Here is a 21,398-nt window from a genome sequence, read left to right on the forward strand (position 1 = left end):
AGGTCACATGAAAGACACATGTCAGACGGACACCCTTTCTGCAGTAGGATTCGGTGAGAGTCTGCTATTGCCCACTACCTCAAATTCAGATTTTTTTTACTTGTAATGTTTTGGTTATTCCTTATGCTAGTTGGGTTTGAGAGCTCAGTTGAAGGGAACTGTGATATTGTGAGATTTGGTCTTCATCAGGTTTCCTAGCATAAAACTTCAAAAGTCTTTGGAATCGGATAAATATCTTTTTGTATGCTAATGAGTTGACAAATGTCTGGCAGCCCCTTAGGTATCTTTAGGATGGGGTTACTGGAAAGACTACAGCAGGATGGAAGGGTTGGGACTTTCAGCCCTACCCCTAACCTCAGGGAAGGGGAATGGGGCTGAAAGTAGAGTTGATCATCAATGGCTGATGATTTAATCAATCATGCCTGTGCAATAAAACCTCTGTAAAAACCCAGAAAGGACTGGGACCTGTGGAGGTTCCTGGAGAGAGGGTTGCCTGAGAGGATGTGGGAGCTCTGTACCCCTTCCCACACAATTTGCCCCATGCACCTCTTCCATCTGGTGTTCATTGGCATCCTTTGTCATATATCCTTTCTAATAAACCAGTAAAACTAAGCATCTCCCTGAGTTCTGGGAGCCTCTCTAGCAAATTAGTCTAATTCTGATTTACAGCCAGTTGGTCAGAAGCACGAGTAAAACAACCTGGGGCTTGTGATTGACACCCAAAGTGGGGGGACAGTCTTGTGGGGCTGAGCCATCAACCTGTGGGATCTGATGCTTTCCCCAGGTAGTGTCAGAACTGAAGTGGCAGACACCCAGCTGGTGTCCACTGCAGAACTGGTTGCTTGCTTGGTGTGTGGAGAAAACCTCCCACACATCTAGTGTCAGAAATGGTTCATGTTGTGAGAGTATAGGAGGTGCTGAATTTGTTTGTGCCTATATTCGGACAGGAAGACAATTCATGTTACTTTTGGATGTGAAATGAGGACAAGGATGAAAATGTGTTTGTCACAAATGTAAACACGATTCACTCTGTAGGCAATTGTTAAGCCTGCCTTTTTCACTTAACATTAGAGCATATAGATTTTCTCATGTCATTAAAGTGGTTTTGTTTTTGTTTTTTGTAACAGAGACTTTGGCAAATTCAAGATAATGTTTATCATTGGCAATCATGGGGAAGGGTGAGGTGGGGAGAGCACGTAACAAAGGGAGATTTATCGTATTGGAATGCCCTCTGTCTTAAGCTTGGTACTGGGTACTCTTTTTTGAATGTCCTAAATGTTACATAATAAAGTAGAAATTTAAACACCAATAGTAGTGGTTACTTAATATTTTATTATGTTGGTGTATCATAATTTCCTCAGTTCAAATCCCATCTCCCTATTGTTGGCTATTTGTAATTTTCAACTTTGGACTCTTAAATAATATAGTATTAAGCATCTTTGGGTATCAAATTTTGTCTGCATTTGAGCTCATTTTCTCAGTTTAGATTTATATAATTGAATTCCAGGGTCAAAGAATATGGCTATAATAAATGCATTTTGTTAGACTATCTTTTAACAAAGCTGTATGCGTTGATTATCATTGACATCGTGCCTATTCTACTCTCTCTCCAACACAGAGTGCCATTTTAAAAAACTGCTATTTTGCTAGGCAAATCTTTGTTTTGAATGGTTTTAGTTTGTGTTTCTACTTACTAGTGAGATTGAACATTCTGTCATATAATTTTTCCATTGGAGTTTTTTTTTAATGTGTGTGTGTGAGCATAGGTTTTTGCAGATTCACTTGTATGTGGGACCAGTGTGGGAAGGTCTTGTTTATGTGGGAGGGGGGACCACAGATAACAAAGAACAGCCCCCCTTGCCCCCCTCATTGAAAACCAGCTGTGCATCTAGACCTCTGTCTTCCCGCAGTGCCGCCAAGCTCCTGGACAAGAACCCGTTCTCAGTCAGTAACCCGAACCCTCTACTTCCTTCACCTGCCAGTCTCCAACTGGCTCAACTGCAGGCCCAGCTCACCCTCCACCGGCTGAAGCTGGCACAGACAGCTGTCACCAACAACACTGCAGCCGCCACAGTCCTGAACCAAGTCCTCTCCAAAGTGGCCATGTCCCAGCCTCTCTTCAATCAACTGAGGCATCCGTCTGTGATCAGTGGCCCCCACGGCCATGCTGGGGTTCCCCAACATGCTGCAGCCATACCCAGTACCCGGTTTCCCTCTAATGCAATTGCCTTTTCACCCCCCAGCCAGACACGAGGCCCCGGACCCTCCATGAACCTTCCCAACCAGCCACCCAGTGCCATGGTAATGCATCCTTTCACTGGGGTAATGCCTCAGACCCCTGGCCAGCCAGCAGTCATCTTGGGCATTGGCAAGACTGGGCCTGCTCCAGCTACAGCAGGATTCTATGAGTATGGCAAAGCCAGCTCTGGCCAGACATATGGCCCTGAAACAGATGGTCAGCCCGGATTCCTGCCAGCCTCGGCCTCAACCTCGGGCAGTGTGACCTATGAAGGGCACTACAGCCACACAGGGCAGGATGGTCAAGCTGCCTTTTCCAAAGATTTTTACGGACCCAACTCCCAAGGTTCACATGTGGCCAGCGGATTTCCAGCTGAGCAGGCTGGGGGCCTGAAAAGCGAGGTTGGGCCACTGCTGCAGGGCACAAACAGCCAATGGGAGAGCCCCCATGGATTCTCAGGCCAAAGCAAGCCTGATCTCACAGCAGGTCCCATGTGGCCTCCGCCCCACAACCAGCCCTATGAGCTGTACGACCCGGAGGAACCAACCTCAGACAGGACACCTCCTTCCTTCGGGGGTCGGCTTAACAACAGCAAACAGGGTTTTATCGGTGCTGGGCGGAGGGCCAAGGAGGAACAGGCGTTGCTATCTGTGCGGCCCCTGCAGGCTCACGAGCTGAACGACTTTCACGGTGTGGCCCCCCTCCACTTGCCACATATCTGTAGCATCTGTGACAAGAAGGTGTTTGATTTGAAGGTGAGTTGTCCAAGACAGGCTGGGAGCCACAGCTAAAAGCCTGGGCAGGCCTTTCCCCACGATCCAACTCACGCTGCCAATGGGCAAGGAACTGTTGCATTGGGGTAACAGAATTTTGCCATCAGTATTCTTGACTAAAATCATAGGTATTAGGACCCAAAGGAATTTCAGAAATGTATCAGGACCGGTACCTTGCTTGAAGGTGAGTCAGAAATTCTTACACACTTTTTATAGATGAGAAAGCTGGGGCTGAGTAGGGGAGCAAAGGACCCCACCTGGGTTGCAGAGAAGGGGCTCAGGAACTCAAGTTTCCTGCCTTCTCGTGGAGGGCTTCTCCCCTGTGGTATGCCTAGAAGCTACTGCCCCTTGAGTATCCATATTGTAGTGAGTTAGAAAGGAAAAAAAGCAGAATTTTGGATCAGGGGAAACAGATTAATTCCCCCTTGGAACCTAGACAAATTATTATAGAGAGCCTCAGCTTCCCCATCAGCAAAATGGAGATAGAGTCTCATGACACCTTCCCGGTGGCTGGAAAATGCTTTCAGTTGCTGCAAACAGAGGTATATGATAGTAGAATTTCCCCCAAAAAAATGTATTGCAGATGCAGTGAAATATTTTGAAGCAATAACAATTATAACAAATACCATATATTAAACCCTTTCTGTGTGCCAGCAGTAACTCTTATGAGGTAGATATTATTATGATTTTCATTTTACAGATGAGAAAACTGAGGCCCAGAGAGATGAAATGACTTCCTCAGCCCCTTCTCCCTGCCACCTCCCCAGCTTGAAAGTGGCAGAGTGGAGATTCAAATGTTGGCCTGACCCTTCCAGAGCCTGCACCATTTAAACACTGGGCTGCCCCGCTTCCCATCTCTCATCCTGTCCAAAAGCATAATAATGTCCTTGCAGAGTGTGAGTCATACTGCAGCATGTCTTTCGCCTCTGTTTGGGTCACGTCATCCAAGTGCATCCCTGTGACCCAGATAGGACATGCCCTCTGACCTCTAGCCTTGGGAGGGGACTAGCTGACACCGGGAGGTGCTCAAGGATTTTGTCTCTCATGAAACTTTTCTAAGGCTTTGTAAGTCACTGTGAGTCTACCTGCCAGATTCTCCCAACTGGATATGATATGAAATAGGTGGGGTCTTCCTGGGGGAAAGGAGAAGGGGTGGGAGGTGGGAGGTAGGTGGTGGGTGCAAGGGTCCATTGAGAGGGGTAGAGGGAATCCAATTTGTGAGTCCCGGCTCCTGTTCAAGATGGGCATGAGATGTGAGGATGAGGAGCCAATGGAGCAAAGGCTGGGTGGGGAGGCAGGAACAGTGGGAGGAGCCTGGGAGGGAGAGCGGGAGGGTGGGGGGATGTGTCTGCAAGGGTGGTCCAGCCTCTGGGCGCTCTGTGCTCCCTGCCTGGCCGGTGTCTCTGTGCTCATCCTTTGCCTTCCCATGGACTCAGTTCTACTTTGGTCACTTTTCTTTCCTTCTGACCTAGGACTGGGAGCTGCATGTGAAAGGGAAGCTGCACGCTCAGAAATGCCTGGTCTTCTCTGAAAAGTAAGTGCTGTTCAGGACAGGCTCATGCATAGGCTCAACACATATTCACTGAGCATTTACTGTGTGTCACACGCTGTTTTGAGTCCTGGGGCAATAGCAGAGACCAGAACAGGCAAAATTCCTGCCCTCAAGGAGCTTATGCTTCACAGGGGCCAGAGAGATGATAAATAAAATGAACAAGAAAATTACAGCATCCCTGCTGGTAAATGCTAGGCAGAAAACACCAGGCAGAGGCGGGAAGTGCGTGTGTGCGCGGGCGTGTGCCTCCCTTTTCTGGCTTTCATTTTTTTCATTGTAGTCAAGTTCACATAGGACTTACTATTTTAAATACTTTGAAAATACTTGGAAGTATACAATTCAGTGGCATTTAGCACATTCACAACATTGTGCAAATGTTACCACTCTCTAGTTCCAGAATATTTTCATTTCTCCAAAAGGAAACCTCATACTCGTTAAGTAATCACTCCCTATTCCCCCTAAGCCAGCCCCTGGCAACCACCAATCTGCCTTCTGTCTCTGGATTTGCCTGTTCTGTACGTTTCTGTAAATGGAATCGTATGATATGTGGCCTTTGGTGACTGGCTTTTTCTTTTTTACTTAGCATAACATTTTCAAGGTACATCCATCCATGTTGTAATATGTACAACTTTTCTATGACTGAACAATATTCTATTACATGTATATATCACATTCTTGTTTATCCATTCATCTTTTGATGGACATTTGGATTGTTTCCACCTTTTGACTATTGTGAATAGGGCTGCTAGGAACGTTTGGGGACAGTTTTTGTTTGAACACCTGTTTTCAACTATTTGGGGGTCTGTACCTAGGAGTGGAATTTCTGGGTCACATGCTAATTCTTTGTTTAACTTATTGAGGAGCCGGTTTCCCTTTCTCGCCCTCTCCAGCGCTGGCATCCGGTGTATACTCGGTTCGGCAGAGGGAACATTGTGTGCTTCTCCCAACAGCACAGCTGTTTATAACCCTGCTGGGAATGAAGGTGAGCGAAGCCCTACAGGTCAGCAGCTTGAAGCAGAAGTGGGCTTCCCACAGGCACATTATGTCCTGTCTTTAATAACCAGGACTTCCCTGATGTCCCCTTCTTATGGATGTAGAAAGCAAACAGATCCCAAGACACTAAAATGCATTGGGCCTGCTGTCTGGGCCCATCAGTATTCTCTGAGATACTTGAGACATAAAGCTTTGCTGATTATCAGCAAGTCCAGAGGTATAGTCATGCCAATCACTAATAATATGTGAAGGGGAAAGGTTCAGTTTTCTATGCCTGCTTATGTCCTAATAATGACTTTTGATGTTATATTCTGGGTTTTCATTGACTTTGTGTAATTCATCATTTAGATTATGCCTCAAATCTTGGAACATCATACGTGCCCATTCCAGCAAGGTCATTCGCTCAGTCAAGCCCCACATTTCCTTTGGCTTCTGCGGGGACAACTGTGAGTACAGAAACATTTTCTCCAGAAATTAATGAAAATGATTATTAGTTTATTTGTTTGTTTATTTGAGACAGCCAGGCTGGAATGCAGTGGTGCAATCACATCTCACTGCAGCCTTGAACTCCTGGCCCCAAGTGATCTTCCTGCCTCGGTCACCCAAAGTGCTGGAATTACAGGTGGCCAAAGTGCTAGGATTACAGGTGTGAGCCACCATGCCCTGCCTCAAATACCTCTCTGTGTGCCAGTCACTCTGAAATGCTTGTTGCTGTCCCTAGCACTGTGTTCTTCATGCTCAGTATGCACCTGACATGACACAGGCTGGGAGGATGTTAACACTTTTTTTAATAGAGAGTTGGCTGGCTTTTGAGGTCTAGACCCATTTATACCTGGTACCCTTCAATTTTCCACTCTGGGAATCACACTTCTCTAGTTTCCAAGATGACGTGACCAGAAGTGAGGTGAGCATGTGACGCAGGCAGCCAAGATCATCACACTTTCTGGCCATAGATTGGTTCATGAGTGGTGTGTGCCTGTAGTCCCAGCTACTTGGGAGGCTGAGGCAAGAGAATCACTTGAACCCGGGAGGCAGAGGTTGCAGTGAGCCGAGATCGCACCACTGCACTCCAGCCCAGGTGACAGAGCGGGACTCCGTCTCAGAACAAACAAAAAAACCATTTTCTCCATTGTCATTGTTGTTGTCAAGCGTTTGTAGTATCACCTGCTATGTCTGGGCCTAGAGGTGCTGATCTGGCTTTGTGTCATTTAGAAAAACAACCCCAGACAGAAGTGAAGAGCTGTTTAATCCAGTTCATCTAGTATTGAAACACATGACTTAAGAAGAGGACATAAATCCTTAAAATTAAAGGCACTCCTGGACTTTCAAGCATTCAGCGCTGGCTTAGAATAAAAAAAGTTTGAGCTTTTTATGTTTTTTTAAGACTATTTGATGTTTTATGGAAGTGGGTTATTTCCTATGAGAGGGCAATTTTGAAGCTTGAACCAGAAAGTGTGTGAAAGTAAGGACTATGCACCAGTGGCACTTGTTGGCCCCTTGAGGAACTGGTTTGTGCTGTATAATGTTTTTGTTTGTTTTCAGTTTTGCTGTCTCTACAATATACACTTTCGTCCTCCAAAGCTCCTAAGCTTCATCTCTCCTTTTTCACCAACGGTGACAGCTCCTCTTCTCTTTGGGGTTTCAGTTATTTTGCTCCACCACCCTACACCCCCACTCGACTTCTCTTCTTCTCCCCTGGGCAGGAGAAAGGGGAGTGGGAGGAAAACTGACTGTAAAACAAGTGCATTTGTCTGAACCCTGCTGGAGGGCACCTGTTTATGTGCCTTAGCCTGTGTCTGTGCTTTTGTGGTGTGAGTTGCTGCAGCCTCTTTCTCTCTTCTCCTGCGAGTGAACACAAGCTCACAAGAGCATGTCTCCACGTGCTGTCCCCTCTACGTGTTGGCATGCAAAACATCAGGCCAGTAAGCTGTGAAGTGTAGCTCTCAGGCTCTGGGGAGTGAGTAAGTGGAAAAGCGAGGTGGTTCGTGATGAGACGTGAGGCCTGCCTGAACCCAGGCTTCTGTTTATTTGTGTGTGTTGATTTGTGATGTTGAATAGGAGAAGCGCTTCGAGAGAGCCCCTGTCTGGAAGCCCACATTTTGGTGAAAGGGAATTTTGTGGTTTCCCTCTCTGCACTCTGCTCACTCAGAGCCACAACCAGGTCAATGGCAGCTTCGGGTCAGTCCCAGGAGACTGCAGTGGCTAGATTCAGTGAGGCCTGTCCTCGGAGGTCAGATTCCTGGTAACATGACCTTGTGTCCTGATGGGGGTGTGGGCCATGGAGGCACCTCTGTGCTCATAACCCTGCCCTGAGACTCCACTCCAGGCACTGAACGGGAGGGACTGTGACCACGATGGGGGAGGCTGGATTGAGTGTCAGGTGGGCAGGGGCCAGGGCTTGTAAATTGACTTCAACCTGGCGTCTGAGTACGGGGAAGAGATGGCATCAACTGAGCCCCTCCGTAAAGGGGGGTGGGCGGGGAGAGGAGAGACACAGGCAGGACATTCTGCAGTCTGTCCCAGGCCTCTTCCCCACCCTCCAGTGCTGCCCATTGAGCCAGAGACAGTTTCCCATGGACTTCGCTCTAGGGACCTAAGTTCAAGTCCTACTTCTGGAGCCACTTGCTGTGTGTCTCCAGGCAAGTCACTTTACTTCTCTGAGGCTCTGTTTCCTTAAGTGGGAACAATAATGCCTTTGGAAGATAAGGTAAACAACTGGATTTTCATCCAGCTTGTGTAACTTATTGTTTTGATTATTCCTCGAATCTCAGAACATCCCATGCAGCTCTGCAGCCCAGGCTTCTGGTTCAGTGGCCAGCGCCAGACAGTGGGAGCAAGGCTTGGGATAGATCCAGTATTGTCCTGCCCTTGTGAGGATCAAATGAGATAATATAAGGGACAATAATTTGGGAACTGTCAAGTACATATGAAGTAACCATGGCTGTTCTTGAGTAATGAGCGCTTTTAACCCATTTTGGCTGTGAAGAGTTGGGGGGAAACCCATCCTGTCTAAGGCTGGCTCTGTCTGCCGGCCATAGGATTTTGTCCGGGTCTTGGTATCAGTGTTCCCCTTACACAAATCTGTGTAGTAATACCCAGGGTCACACTTGCTCCACCTTAGAGATGTTTTGAGGTTCCCATGAATGTACCTTTAAATTACGTACCAGTGGGCAAGCACCAGCAATCTGATGATTTGTGTGTTGATTCTAATTAATTCCTCGAAGCTCTGAGTGCCACTTCCTCCAAACACCTAGAGATGGGGAGTTTATCTGGCTTGAGCCTGGTGAGAAGCAACACAAGAAACATTTTGCTAGGAGCTGGGAGGGGACAGAGACCTAGAGGACAGCTCTCTGCAAGGAGCTAGGAGGGGACAGAGAGCTAACATTTTGGGAGCTAGGAGGGGACAGAGAACCCCAGTCATTGTAGGATGATAATAGCAACAATAGCTGAGATTTATATAGTGCTCAATATGTTCTTAGCATTTTTGTTTTGTATTAGCTCATTTAATCCTCTAGACAACCCTGCGAGGTGGATACTATTATTATCCTTATTGTACAGTTGGGAAACTGAGGCCTGGAGAAGCTTAGTACCTTATATGAGGCCATATAGCTGGTAAATGGAGGTGGTGGGATTTGAACCTAGACAACCTAGCTCTGGAAGCCTCATTTGTAACCAATAAGCCCTGCAGCCTCTCTGCGTGGGTCTGAAGGGGCTCTTCCTTCTGTGATCCTTCTCTTTAGTAAGCCCCTCTCACCTCCCCCTCCCCCTACCCCACAAGCCGCTTGGGAGGTTCCGAGGCTGCGTTGCAGGTGACAGGGACTTCTCTGGCCTTGGCCACTCATGGAGCAAGATGAAGAGGCCAGCCACACCTGGTATCCACATTCTTCTGCACCCTGACAGCATCTGCCAAGATGAACTCAGATCTTTGGAGGCTTTTTCTACAGACCCAGTGGAAGGGGAGAGTCAGCATTTGTCTGGTTTCACCATTATAACTTCTGTGACATCTTGCTGGTCACATGAGCCTCCCCAAGGCTATCTGAGGGACAAGGACAAAGCCTGCCCCAGCCAATCCCTACATTGTCAGTGGCTTGATGTTCATTCACATCCTTCTGAAAGATGCTGGTCCCCCGGTTTGCCATTGCCAGCATATGGAATTGAATGCAGGTGTATCTGTCTTGAGGAAAACCTGAAATGCAAGAACATTGACATTTGAAGACAAGCTGAGAAATGGAGAAATGATTAATCTACTCTTGAAAAATACTTTGCAAGGCTCCTTTAAGTAGCAGGAGAGTCCCTCAGAGAAACTATTGATTTTCTTTCTGCCTGCAAACACTGACCTCCAAAGATATCACCCCAAAGATAAGGGGTGATTACTCTGTTGCCAAAGGATATTTTTCCAGGTTCCAATGAGTGCCCAGTGAGTTGTTTTTGCATATACATTTCTATTGTTTTTCTGCTTACAAAACTTACGCTTATTGTGAAGATGCAAACAGAAAAGAAATACTGAGGGGAATGAAATTCCCCGGTTTATCTCCCTTTCAGCACCCATAGAGATCCCATTTTCCTCCACAAGTGAGGTCTGGTCCTGCGCCAGCATTTTGTATGTCTGATTCCATTCACATACATCTTTTCAGAAACACTTTTTTTTTTTTAGTAAAACCAGGAACAGCCAGGATCCCGCCACTGTCTGATCATATCACTAATGTCTGTGGAGCGAAGAGCAGTTACTGCCTCTAAAGCTCCCTGTTTTTAAGCAAGAGAAGACCAAAGTGACACGGAGCTCTGGAAATGAGCCTTCAGATTATATCCGAACTGCCACAAAATCTAAAAGGACCGCAAAGACCATCTGCCACTGCCACCAAGCCCTTCTGAGGACAGACTTGGCTGCATTTAAACTTCTCCCACCTCTGTTGGAGTCTGAGTGTTTCGTTGCCTTGTTTGTTTATTCATTTTTGTTTGGGTTTTTTTTCTCATTTTCTTTTCTTTTCCTTTTTATTGTTATTTATTTATTTATCGAGACAGGGTCTCGCTGTGTCACTGAGGCTGGAGTGCAGTGGCGTGATCATGGCTTACTGCAACCTCCACCTCCTGGGCTCAAGCGATCCTCCTACCTTAGCCTCCAAGTAACTGGGACTACAGGCATGTGCCACCAGACTTAGCTAATTTTGGAGAGACAGGGTGTCGCCATGTTGCCCAGGCGGGCGTGTTTATTTTTGACAGAGACGGGACACTGCACTGACAGTTGTATGCTGTGTTTGCTGTTGGTGGGGTGATTTGTGTCTGTCCCCAGCCCCTCCCATCCCACTCTAGGGTCCCCAGAGATGGGTGTTCACTTTCACTTAAGCTCCTGCCATTTGAGGCCAGGCACTTTCTCCTTGGCTGCCTGAGTCGTCATAAACAGAGTAATCAGGTTTCTGGAAGGGGCCTCGGGGCTTTCTCAGCCTGTTAGTACTTTTCTTGTGCCTGCCCGAGGTGCACTTTCTCTGTGTCTGTCCCTGTAAAGCCACCTTGCAGTTCTCACAACCACCTTGGAGTTTATTTAGTGCCAGTGTCACAGATGGGCCACGCTGACCTGGGATGATACACGTTGTTTTTATTATTTCTTTCTCGCCAAGACCATGCACATTGGGGAACTTGTATAAATAAGGAAATGGAGGCTCAGGAAAATAGAAATGTCTGTGGAAGGCCAGAGTGTAAGTCACAGGCTGCACCTCTGATTACTGGCTGTTTCTGGAACATCCATCTGTCTGCCCTGGCCCTCTGAATGCATGGCTCAGAGCACTCTGGTCTCCTGACTTCTTTGAGCATGAGGACTAGTAACTGATGTGGCATATGCTACCAGCTGCCTCCCCCACCATTCGAGCTCTGTCATTACTCCTGTCCCTCCAGCAGGGGCCACCTTGTGCTTTTTCAAAGAGAGCAAAGAAGAGGAGACAGAAGACCTGGGTAGGTTTTGTTTTGGAATTTGTTCTTTTTACAAATCTTACTTTTTCTTGTTGGAAAAGCAGTATGAACATTGTATAAACAATCTTAGCAGTAACAGAAATAGAAAAGTAAGCTTTGCGGAGAAAACAGAAGTTAAATGCTTTTGTTATAAGTCTATATCTCTCTAGCTAGTATATGTGTACATGTTTCATTAGTAAAGGTAATTTTTGGGGCACAAAACAGATAACGTCATATAATCTGTTACACAATTTGTTTTTTTCACTTAACATAAGCTTTCAATACATATTTAAATTGATTTCTAGACATCTTTCCACATCAGAACATAAATAATTCCTATCTTATTTTGCAACTTCACTTTTGTATTTACCTTAATTTATCAAGTCTGCGATTGATAGGTTTTTTCAGTGACACCTGAGTTTTAATCACAAATCTGCCACTGTTTAATTGACCACAGATTAAGATCCTTAACTTCTCTGAGGCTTCAGTGTCCTCATATACAGTGTGGACCAGATGACCTCCCAATTTTAACGTTTTGTGACTCTACAGTTTCCAGGGATGTTGAAGCTGCTAAACAGGTGAATCGTCCAAGATCCATAGGCAATCCTATGGATTTACCAGTAAAAGTAAATTCACTCTAAGTCAGAGCTAATATGTTCTATGAAATATTTGAAAGCATCAATAAAGGCAACTGTGTCTACCCTCCAAGTTAAGCCAAGATCCATAGCTACGGAATTCGCAACCATTTGCTATCTGCATAATAGGTTCAAAATCAACATCTTCCTGTCTGCATAACAGGTTATAAATCAACATCATGAGAGATAAATATTTGCCGTATCTGCTCTTAGGCATGTTTAGAACAAAACCAGCAGAGGCCCACAGACTCTGTGCCAGATAAAATTAGGTCACATCTAAGACAGATCAGGCTGGAGCACAGAAATCGTTTACTGAAGATCGAATCTACACTTCGCAGCTCTAGGAAGCAGTTTGAGAGACCTCTCTCACCCTGCGGGCCTGTTGCCCTAAGCCATATTTTTACTGCAACTCTAAGTTATTTGAACTTGGGCCTCTTATTTGAACTAATCTGTGAAGGCTATTTCTACCTGCACCAAGGGGCAATGAAAGGTCTCAGAATCTTCGTATACAAGTCTGTTTGCTTCTTTTGCATTTCTCCCCAGCTATAAAACAGTTGAGGGTCAGTTGAGAGGTCTGGAACCCAGCCATATGAACCATCAGGAGCACCATCTGGTTTTAAAGGTGCAGCTCCAGCATGTGAAAATGCACAGCCCAAGCGCCTGATCCCATGTGGGGGTACTCAAGGTCAGTGCTGGCTTGCAGGCAGGCTAAAGCCTCCGTGGGGCTGAAAAAGGTTGATTGTCCCTTCAGCTTGGTAATTCGGGCTTTAGTCACACCCCTGCAACTTAGCTGTCTTAGAGATGTGACCTCTGCTACAAAGTTTTCAGTGCACCTGTCTTATGTGTGGCTCCTGGGCACTAAGCAGACAGAGCCCATCAACACCTTGAGCCCTTCTCCCCTACAGTATGTCTTTTAAAATTTAGTTTTGGTAACTTTTAATATATTTCAAACTTACAGAAAAGTTACCAAAAAGGTATAAGGAACTCCCATATAACTTTTGTCCTGATTAATTTCACTACTCTTTTATATTTTGCCCCATTTGCTTTGTCATTTTCTCTGTATCTTCCTCTATCTATCCATCCGTCTATCCATCCATCTATCCATCCATCCATCTATCTATCAATCATTTGATCAGCTATGCATTTTCCCCTAAATCATTATTTTTAGAGTAGGTTGGTGACATTGTACCTCTTCACTTCTTTTTCAGCATGAGTTTCCTAAGAATACAGACTTTCTCTTACATAATCACAGCAATATTTTTTCCCAATGCAGAATCATTGTAACACATCCTTTAACTGTTGGGGGGAGGAAGGAGATAAACATTATTTACAGGAGCCTACATAATGCCAGGCATTGCACTAAAGCACCATACATTCACGGTGGCATTTCATCTTCTCAGCAGTCCTGTGGAATCAATTTTTATTAACCCTGTTTTACAGACAAGCCAACTTGGGCTTGGAGAAATTTAGTAGCTGGCCCACAGTTAGTCACAGGGGGAGCAGACACAGACTCAGGTCTGTCTGATTCTCCCACTGCCCTGATCCTGGTGCCTGGTGACTATAAAACACACACTTGACATGAGTCTGTTCTCAGAGAGGCCCCAGGCCCAGGTGTCTGTAGTTCATTTGTGTATCATCTCAACTCTTTCTACCACCGTGGCAGCAGAATTATTCATGGAGCTGCAGGATTCATAAACAAGGTGCTCACTGCTTGGAGCTTATCTTTAGTCCTATAAAGATGAGACTACCACCAAACGCAGACAAACATGTCTGAAAGATGAACATGCTTGGGACTGGATGCATGGTTAAACAGCCAATTACACAGAGAGAGAGGACAAACATTACATTCATTGGAACAGGGAGTGGGAAAGACATGGGTTTCCTGTTTATGCTGAGCACAGTTGGAGAAAGCTATCATTATCCTGGTTCTTGGGGTTTAGCTTGTCAAGGCATCTGGGAGGAGTGGAATTTTAGAACTTAGAGCCACATGAGCATATACATTTTTTACATCTGGAAAGGACTTTAGACCTATAGGTCACCTCCCTCGTTCCAGACGTGGGGAAACTAAGGCTCAGAAAAGGAAACTAGTTTGTCTCTGTCATGTACCTAATCAGTGGCTGAGCTGGGGATTGAACCCAGGTCCTCTGTCTTCTAGGAGGATGCTCTTTCCACTGGAAAGTCCCAAGCTTTTTATAGCTCAAGTACCCTTTCATTATTTACTTCCACCCCAAGCAGCCACTGTCCCGCATTTTCATATTTGGAAAGATTTTATGTGCCAAAGTACTTGTATTAATGAGTAACTAACTAGTGACCCATTTTTATTAATCAAAGACAGAGACACACCAATTAGACTTTCTGATTAGCCTAAGAGCTAACCAGTGTTAAAAGACAAATTTTAAATGAATTAAATTTAACAGAGTTTAATTTAATTGGGCAGCCCTCAGAACCGGAAGAGGTTCAGAGAGCTCCGCTGCACCACATGAGCAGGCAGCATTTATGGGCAGAAAACTGAAGCGAGACACAGAAACAGCTTGATAGGTTACAGCTCCGTATTTGCCTAATTTGAACATGGTCTGATCAGTTGGCTGCCTGTGATTAACCGAAGCTTGGCTGCTGTGATTGGCTGAGACTCAGCTATTTGTTAGAAAAGTACACTACTTCAGGCTTTCACCTAGTTGATGTGCTAAGTTAAATTGCAGTTACTTACATAAGAACTCAAAGTATGGAGGCATCCTCAGGCCAAATTGAATTTAACACCAGATTACCATATTGATAAAGAAACTCAAAGTACGATCTCAACTCACATTTTTCAATGTGAAGAATAATGTTTAGCCCCCTGCTTCCTGTAGTATTATTACCTTCGAAGACTTTAAGGGCTTATAAGAGAGCCCAGATTGGGAATTACTGCATAGCATGGTGACACTTGCTCAAGAGCACTGAGGATTGCCAGTGCCCCTGATGTACAAACTGTACTTTTGATGTACCACTCAGGGACCTCACCCCGCCTGTTTCCCTTCTCACTTTCCTCCCTCGCTCCCTCCCTTTTTCCCTCATCATTCAGATCTCCCACAGGGCATAGGGTAAATAATAGCCATGTTTATGTCAAGTGTAATGAGACTAGAATAGAGTGATAATACCTACTATTCTACATCTTGTATGAATCATATATGGTTTTGAACCTAAATGGAGTTCAACAACCCAAAAGATATTTCAGATCAATGGCAGAAAAGAACTTGATGATCCATCCTAAATAAAATATTGGCAAAATAATAGAACACATAAAAATTAATTTATCTTTCTAACCGGATAGGATTTACCACGTGCCCTGAAGCCAGACACCACACAAAAGCAAACTATTAACCTAGAGATTCTCAAGATTTTCATTTCATGGCTTACTTACAAAATAATCTGCTGAAGTAAATGGTTTAACTGAAGAAGCTGCTCACGGTCACTGGAGGAACTTGGCCTTCAGCCTGAGGGATCAATATCTTGGCACTCCTATAACCATTTGCAGTTGATGTAGCTCATAATTGGAAAGCTCCAAATTACTATTATCTGGAAGAATACTAAAAATCTCATTAGTGTCTTAATAAATGACAACAAGGGAATTGGTAAAATCCAGCATCTATTTCTGATTAAAATCTTGGAAGAGAAAGAACTCAGAAGATGTCTTTTTAAAATCTGAGTGGAAATTTTAATTGAGACCCATTCACTTAGTGCCTTTGGTAACGACATCTTCAGCATGAATGCTTCTCTTCTTTGGTGACTGGCAGCTGCGAGGTTGTTTTTTCTACTACCCAGCAGCAGCAGTTGCTGTGCTATGTTCCAATAAAAGCCTCTTGAGTTGTCCTTTCAGTCTGGAGGAGACAATGAGAGAGGCACTGGCCCTCATGCCTGTTCACTAGGCAACTGGATAGGCCAGGAGCAGGATAGGCCTGGAACTGCCTTGGGTGTCTGTTCCGTTGTCCAAGCACACATTAGCACAGGCCAACCACAGCAAAGTCACATGGGGCAGAAACGTGCCTCGCTAAGAGACCAGGCAGAGCGCCCAGCCTCAGCCCTCCTTGTGATAAGCTCAGAGGACCAGCCACTTGCCCTGCTTGAAAGCTCAGCTGTGTCTGCATCTTTAAGTGAACACTCACACTAATGGCAGGCAAAGATTCTGCTTCTTAATAGCACTCCTCCTTTCGTTTCTGCAGAAGGGTTCAGTCCTCACTAGCCAGGCTCAGACTCAAAGTCTCCTAGCTGATGGAGAGCCCATTTGCACTTTAGGGAGATGAGGAGCTGCTCTGGGAGCTGCCTGAATCCTTGCTCCCCTTTGGGAAAGTGCTTGACCTCTGGACATTGCAGAGTGGGAGGTCGGAAAGAGGCACTTGGGCTTCAACAATTCAGGGCTGAACCATAAAAGGAAATTCTTATTGACTGTAATTGTTTTCAGCTCAAAAGAGACAAACGAGGGCTTTTCATGGTAGAATTACCCAAGTATTAGCCCTTGTTAGGGATGACATCTTAGACTTTCCCCCTGTATTACCTTAGTAGAGTCGGACCCACATCAAATGTAATTAGATGTTGAAGTTCAGTTTAACATAGAAAATTGTGATTATGCAAATGGAGACTATGCTATTAGAATGTGTTTCAGGTTTGGAAAATTATATCCTTCTCTTCCACATTGGGTTGGCTTATGGTTACTAACTCTTGACCCTCCCAGAGATTCTAGGCTGATTAAGGTTTGCACAAAACAGACAGACACACTTCCTCCCTCCAGGAGCTTTGATTAGGGCCAAATGTTGGCTTCCAAACTGTGTTCCTTAGAGGTGCCTTTGAGACTGCCAGGTGGGGGTCGTGCCAGGTTGCTGGACCCCAAGGTTTGACCAGAATAGCTCCTCTTTTATTTGTTGAATACATTGGGATAAACCAGTTTTATTTGAAGAAAGCATTCCAAGCTAAAAATATTTTGAAAACCACTGCCCTAAACCACAGGTTTTTGCTGTGAATATCAATGCATATGTATTAGATTCCCACAAACTTTCTATGTTCTTTTTTCTTTATTGGAATTGTAAGTCAAACAACATGAGGTATATATGAAGAAGGTTCAGCATGTCTCATCTTACTGCTTTCCCATTCTGCTCCTCTGAAGATAACCAGCATTGACAGGTTGATATATATGCTCCACACCTTTGTCTGTATGTGCTGATATTCTTTAAGCATTTTTTATTGCAAAAATTTTTAAACATACAGAACAGTAGAGACTAGTATAATTAATCCTTGTATACCCATCACCCAATTCCAATAATTATCAAAATTTTACAACACTTGCTTCGTCTATCTTTTTTCATATATTTTTGTTTTGCTTTCCAAAAATGGCATCATAGTACACATACCACTTGGTTTGGTAACCTGCTTTTAACTTAACAATCTGTCTTAAAAAGTATTCCATATCACCAAGGTGAGAGAATCACTTGAGGTCAGGATTTTGAGACTAGCCTGGGCAATACAGCAAGACCCTGTTTATACAAAAAATAAAAATTAAAAAATTAGCTGAGTGTGATGGCTCAAGCCGTCAATAGTCCCAGCTATTCGGGAGGCTGAGTCGGGAGGATGGCTTGAGCCCAGGAGTTAGTTCAAGGCTGCAGTGAGCTATGATCGTGCCACTGCATTCTAGTGTGAGTGGTACAGGAAGACTCTGACTTCTTAACAAGATTATTCTATATCAGCACACTTACCTCCTTCTTGTCATGGCTATGTAGTTTTCCATTTTATGATTGAGCCATCATTTACTCAAACATTTCCCTATTGTTGGACATTCAGGCTGTTCCCCCAATTTTTTGCCACCTAATAAATTACTGTAATAAATATTCTTGCACGTGAGCCATCACATATTGGGGTGCTATTGTTTCTATAGGATACCTTTCTAAGAGTGGAATGGCAGGATCACGGGCTCTGTATACTTTGTTTTATTTAATATTGCTAAAGTATATTCTCAAAAGTTTATAGATACTCAACCTCCCACTAGCAACGTATGGATATGCGCATTTCCTCATATCCTCCACAGCCCTCGTTGTTACTGCTTATAAAAAACATTATTATGACACGGTGGTGCACGCCTGTGGTCCCAGCTACTTGGGAGACTGAGATGGGAGAATCACCTGAGTCCGGAAGTCAAGGCTGCAGTAAGCCGTGTTTGCATCACTGCGGTCTAGCCTGGGTGATGGGAGTGAGGACCAGTCTCAAAAATATGTGTATATTATGAATCCTTTTGTAAAGAGATAGAATAAAATTAATATTTTATGTGTGTCTGTGAATGGATTTTTTCTGCATTAATTTTGTAAATTATAGTTTTACAATCATTGTTTGGGGGAAAGATAGCCATTAGGAATGTCTGGAAGAGAGGGGAAAAGGGAACCGTCTTCTGAATACCACTAATGATCTTTGTTCCCATTAGTTTGCACAGCGGAAAGGAGCTGGCCGCGTGGTGCACATCTGCAATCTCCCTGAAGGAAGCTGCACTGAGAATGACGTCATTAACCTGGGGCTGCCCTTTGGAAAGGTCACTAATTACATCCTCATGAAGTCGACTAATCAGGTAGGTCTGGGTACTTTCACTCCAGTGTGTATGCGACAGACCACACATTAGTGAAAGGGAATGATATAATTTTTGAAAGAAGACATTCTTAACATAAAGAGGCGATGCGTAGCTGGCCTTCTGTTGGCATGGCATAGATGTTTTTGCTGGTGATGTTTTTTTGTTTCCCCTAGTTTCACTGTATCCTCCTAGTGATAGGAACAGGCCTTTGTGAATTGCCTAGAGGTGAGAGGAGATGCTTTGGAATGAGGTGCTCATTCACATAGAAAGGGTAATTGACACCCAAAATAAAAATCTACGCACTTGAATCTCTTCACTGTGTTGTCAACCCCCTGAGCTAATTATAGTCTTATCCTCTAAGCCTATCCTATCTGATGGCCTGGATTTGGAGCCAGCCAAGAACTTGGGACTAGGTATTTTTCCTGGTCCTTGATGTCAGCAGGTGAGGCCCTTTGTCTCACAGCAGGAGAGAAGGAGTGTGAGAATGGATGGATGCTTAGTAAGTCTAAGGAACTAAGAATCCTTAACATGTAGGAGTTGACTGAGCCCTTTGGGATGGAGTACCTTTGTCTTCATTTCTAAAGTCAGGTGAGGAGTTTATACTCCCAACAGTCAGAAATCAGAATATTTTATCTTTTAATGAATATTTTTACTTTATGAATCGGAGGAACAGGCATAGGAAAAATTCTTTTCTTAAAGAAGGCTGAACTTTGGAGACTTATATCCACATCAGGTCATTAGCTATCTCTCTCCATCAACCTGGAGTGTGACTACTCACTTGTCTCTGTTCCTACTTCTCAGAAATTCTATTTTGGGTAAATGCACAGAATTCAGCTTGTAACATTGATGTGGTGAGAGTCCCTAGATTAGTATTATTCCCATTTGACAAGTGAGAGCTAGAGGTGCTAAAATGTTTATCAAGAAAGAGGCACTTGGAAAGCTGGGTGGCAGAATGTGAAATAAAACCCTAAAGAATCTTGACTTCTTAGTCGCCCACGCTAATGCCATAGACTATGACAGCATGGAGAAAAGCTGTGCATCTGAAATTCATAAGTAAATATGAGAGAAGGAAGGGAATGAGCTTGTTTAAACCATTTAGTTTAAGGAAATGAGGGAGTTAGGGGCTCACAGTGAGGGCTTCCCTGTCACTGACCCCTTTTCCCCTGCAGCATTGAGGAATCAGGATCAGTATATTGTCAGTATAGTACAAACCAAACAAATCCAAAAAACAATAGCAGCAACAAATTCACCACACCAACTACTGGAGTAAACTGATGCACAGTCAAAACAGTCTCTTTGGAACTCTCAGTAGACACAGGTTGAGTGGAAAAGCCCATTTCTCTGTGTTTTATCAGAGCAGTTAAATAAAGAAGAAAGATGCCGTGGAAACATAATCGGGGAGTTTTCCTTTTTCTTTAACTCACGACAACATGGCCTTCCTTCCAGCCTAGGGGTTTGTGAGTTCCTGAATTTTGAGTATGTTTCTGTCTTTATAAGGAAAGTAAGAACTCAAATAACCAAAGCTTGTGTCTCTTGCTGTCACCATCACCACCAAATAGCAAGTTTTATAGGGATCAGTTCAAGGCCACATATGCAACTGCCCCTCCAGGGAAATGTGGGTCAGTGGGCTCTTCCATCTCAGAGGGATTCCATGGCATGATGTAGCCCAGGACAGACATACATAATTAAGAACAATGTCTGGTAACCCTGGGGATCAGGAAAGGGCCATCTTATAATGAGCTCCTTTGGTGATGTTTATAAAAAGGTCCTCTTTGAACAGATGGGATCAAAGAGATCTCTTCCTTGTACTGACTTTTTTTCCTCTTAAGTGAGGTATAAAACACGTACTCTACAGTGCATAATGTACACTCGTCCTAAGTGTGCAATTCCATTCATTTGTTACATGTGTACACCCATATAATTAACACCCAGGTAAAGATATAGAGCATTTCCAGAATGTCAGATTTCCTTATGCTTCTTCTCCATCGGTACCCCATCTCCACCTGAGAGAGTAGCTCAATGCTAACTCCTGTCACCATTGATTAGTTTTGCCTGTTCTTGAACTTCATAGACATGGAATCATGCCTTGTGCTGAATCTTGTTTAAGACCATTAAAGTCCAATGAGTGTCCTTCCTTTCTTTCTTAGGCCTTTTTAGAAATGGCTTACACAGAAGCTGCGCAGGCCATGGTCCAGTATTATCAAGAAAAATCTGCTGTGATCAATGGTGAGAAGTTGCTCATTCGGATGTCCAAGAGATACAAGGAATTGCAGCTCAAGGTAAAACATTATCTTGTTCATTCAGTCATTCAACAAGCACCAGATGAGTTTCTCCTCCGTGTTAGGCACTGACTTAAACGCTGGTGGAAAGGAGAGGATAGGAAAAGATTCCGAAATGACAACTGCCTTTGAGGATCTCGAGGCAAACCATTGCAGCATGACAAGAAAAGTGCTCTTGAGGTAAATACAAAGTGCAAAGAGACGCCTGAGACTACCTGGGAGCAAGGAAAGTTTTCCAGAAGAAGATGTTTACAGGGGAACTCTTAAAGGAGGAAGTCAGAAGGGAAAGGTGCTGGGAGTTCCAGGCATAAACCCTTGAATACAACCTTCTCTACCTATACAGACCTTCAGTAACATTTTCTTCTTCTGTCACCCCCTTGATCTCTTGTTCTCTTCTCTCT

At 44.3% G+C, this 21,398-nt stretch overlaps 1 protein-coding gene across 3 annotated transcripts in view; it reads left to right on the forward strand.

Moving 5' to 3' along the window:
• The window catches only part of RBM20 (RNA binding motif protein 20), a 199,261-nt gene that overhangs the window by 138,525 nt on the left and 39,338 nt on the right, over nucleotides 1-21,398 (forward strand). For all 3 annotated transcript variants that reach the window (XR_010127465.1, XM_054436183.2, XM_054436184.2), the window contains exons 2-7: nucleotides 1,911-2,994; nucleotides 4,485-4,546; nucleotides 5,455-5,546; nucleotides 5,906-6,003; nucleotides 18,578-18,718; nucleotides 20,866-20,997. Coding sequence is in view for 2 of the 3 variants with exons in the window: in XM_054436183.2 (XP_054292158.1) it covers nucleotides 1,911-2,994; nucleotides 4,485-4,546; nucleotides 5,455-5,546; nucleotides 5,906-6,003; nucleotides 18,578-18,718; nucleotides 20,866-20,997 (1,609 nt within the window). In the remaining variant the exon portion in view is untranslated. The remainder of the gene's footprint in view (nucleotides 1-1,910; nucleotides 2,995-4,484; nucleotides 4,547-5,454; nucleotides 5,547-5,905; nucleotides 6,004-18,577; nucleotides 18,719-20,865; nucleotides 20,998-21,398) is intronic.

This window comes from Pongo pygmaeus, chromosome 8, assembly GCF_028885625.2.
Source record: "Pongo pygmaeus isolate AG05252 chromosome 8, NHGRI_mPonPyg2-v2.0_pri, whole genome shotgun sequence".
NCBI classification, from domain to species: Eukaryota; Metazoa; Chordata; class Mammalia; order Primates; family Hominidae; genus Pongo; species Pongo pygmaeus.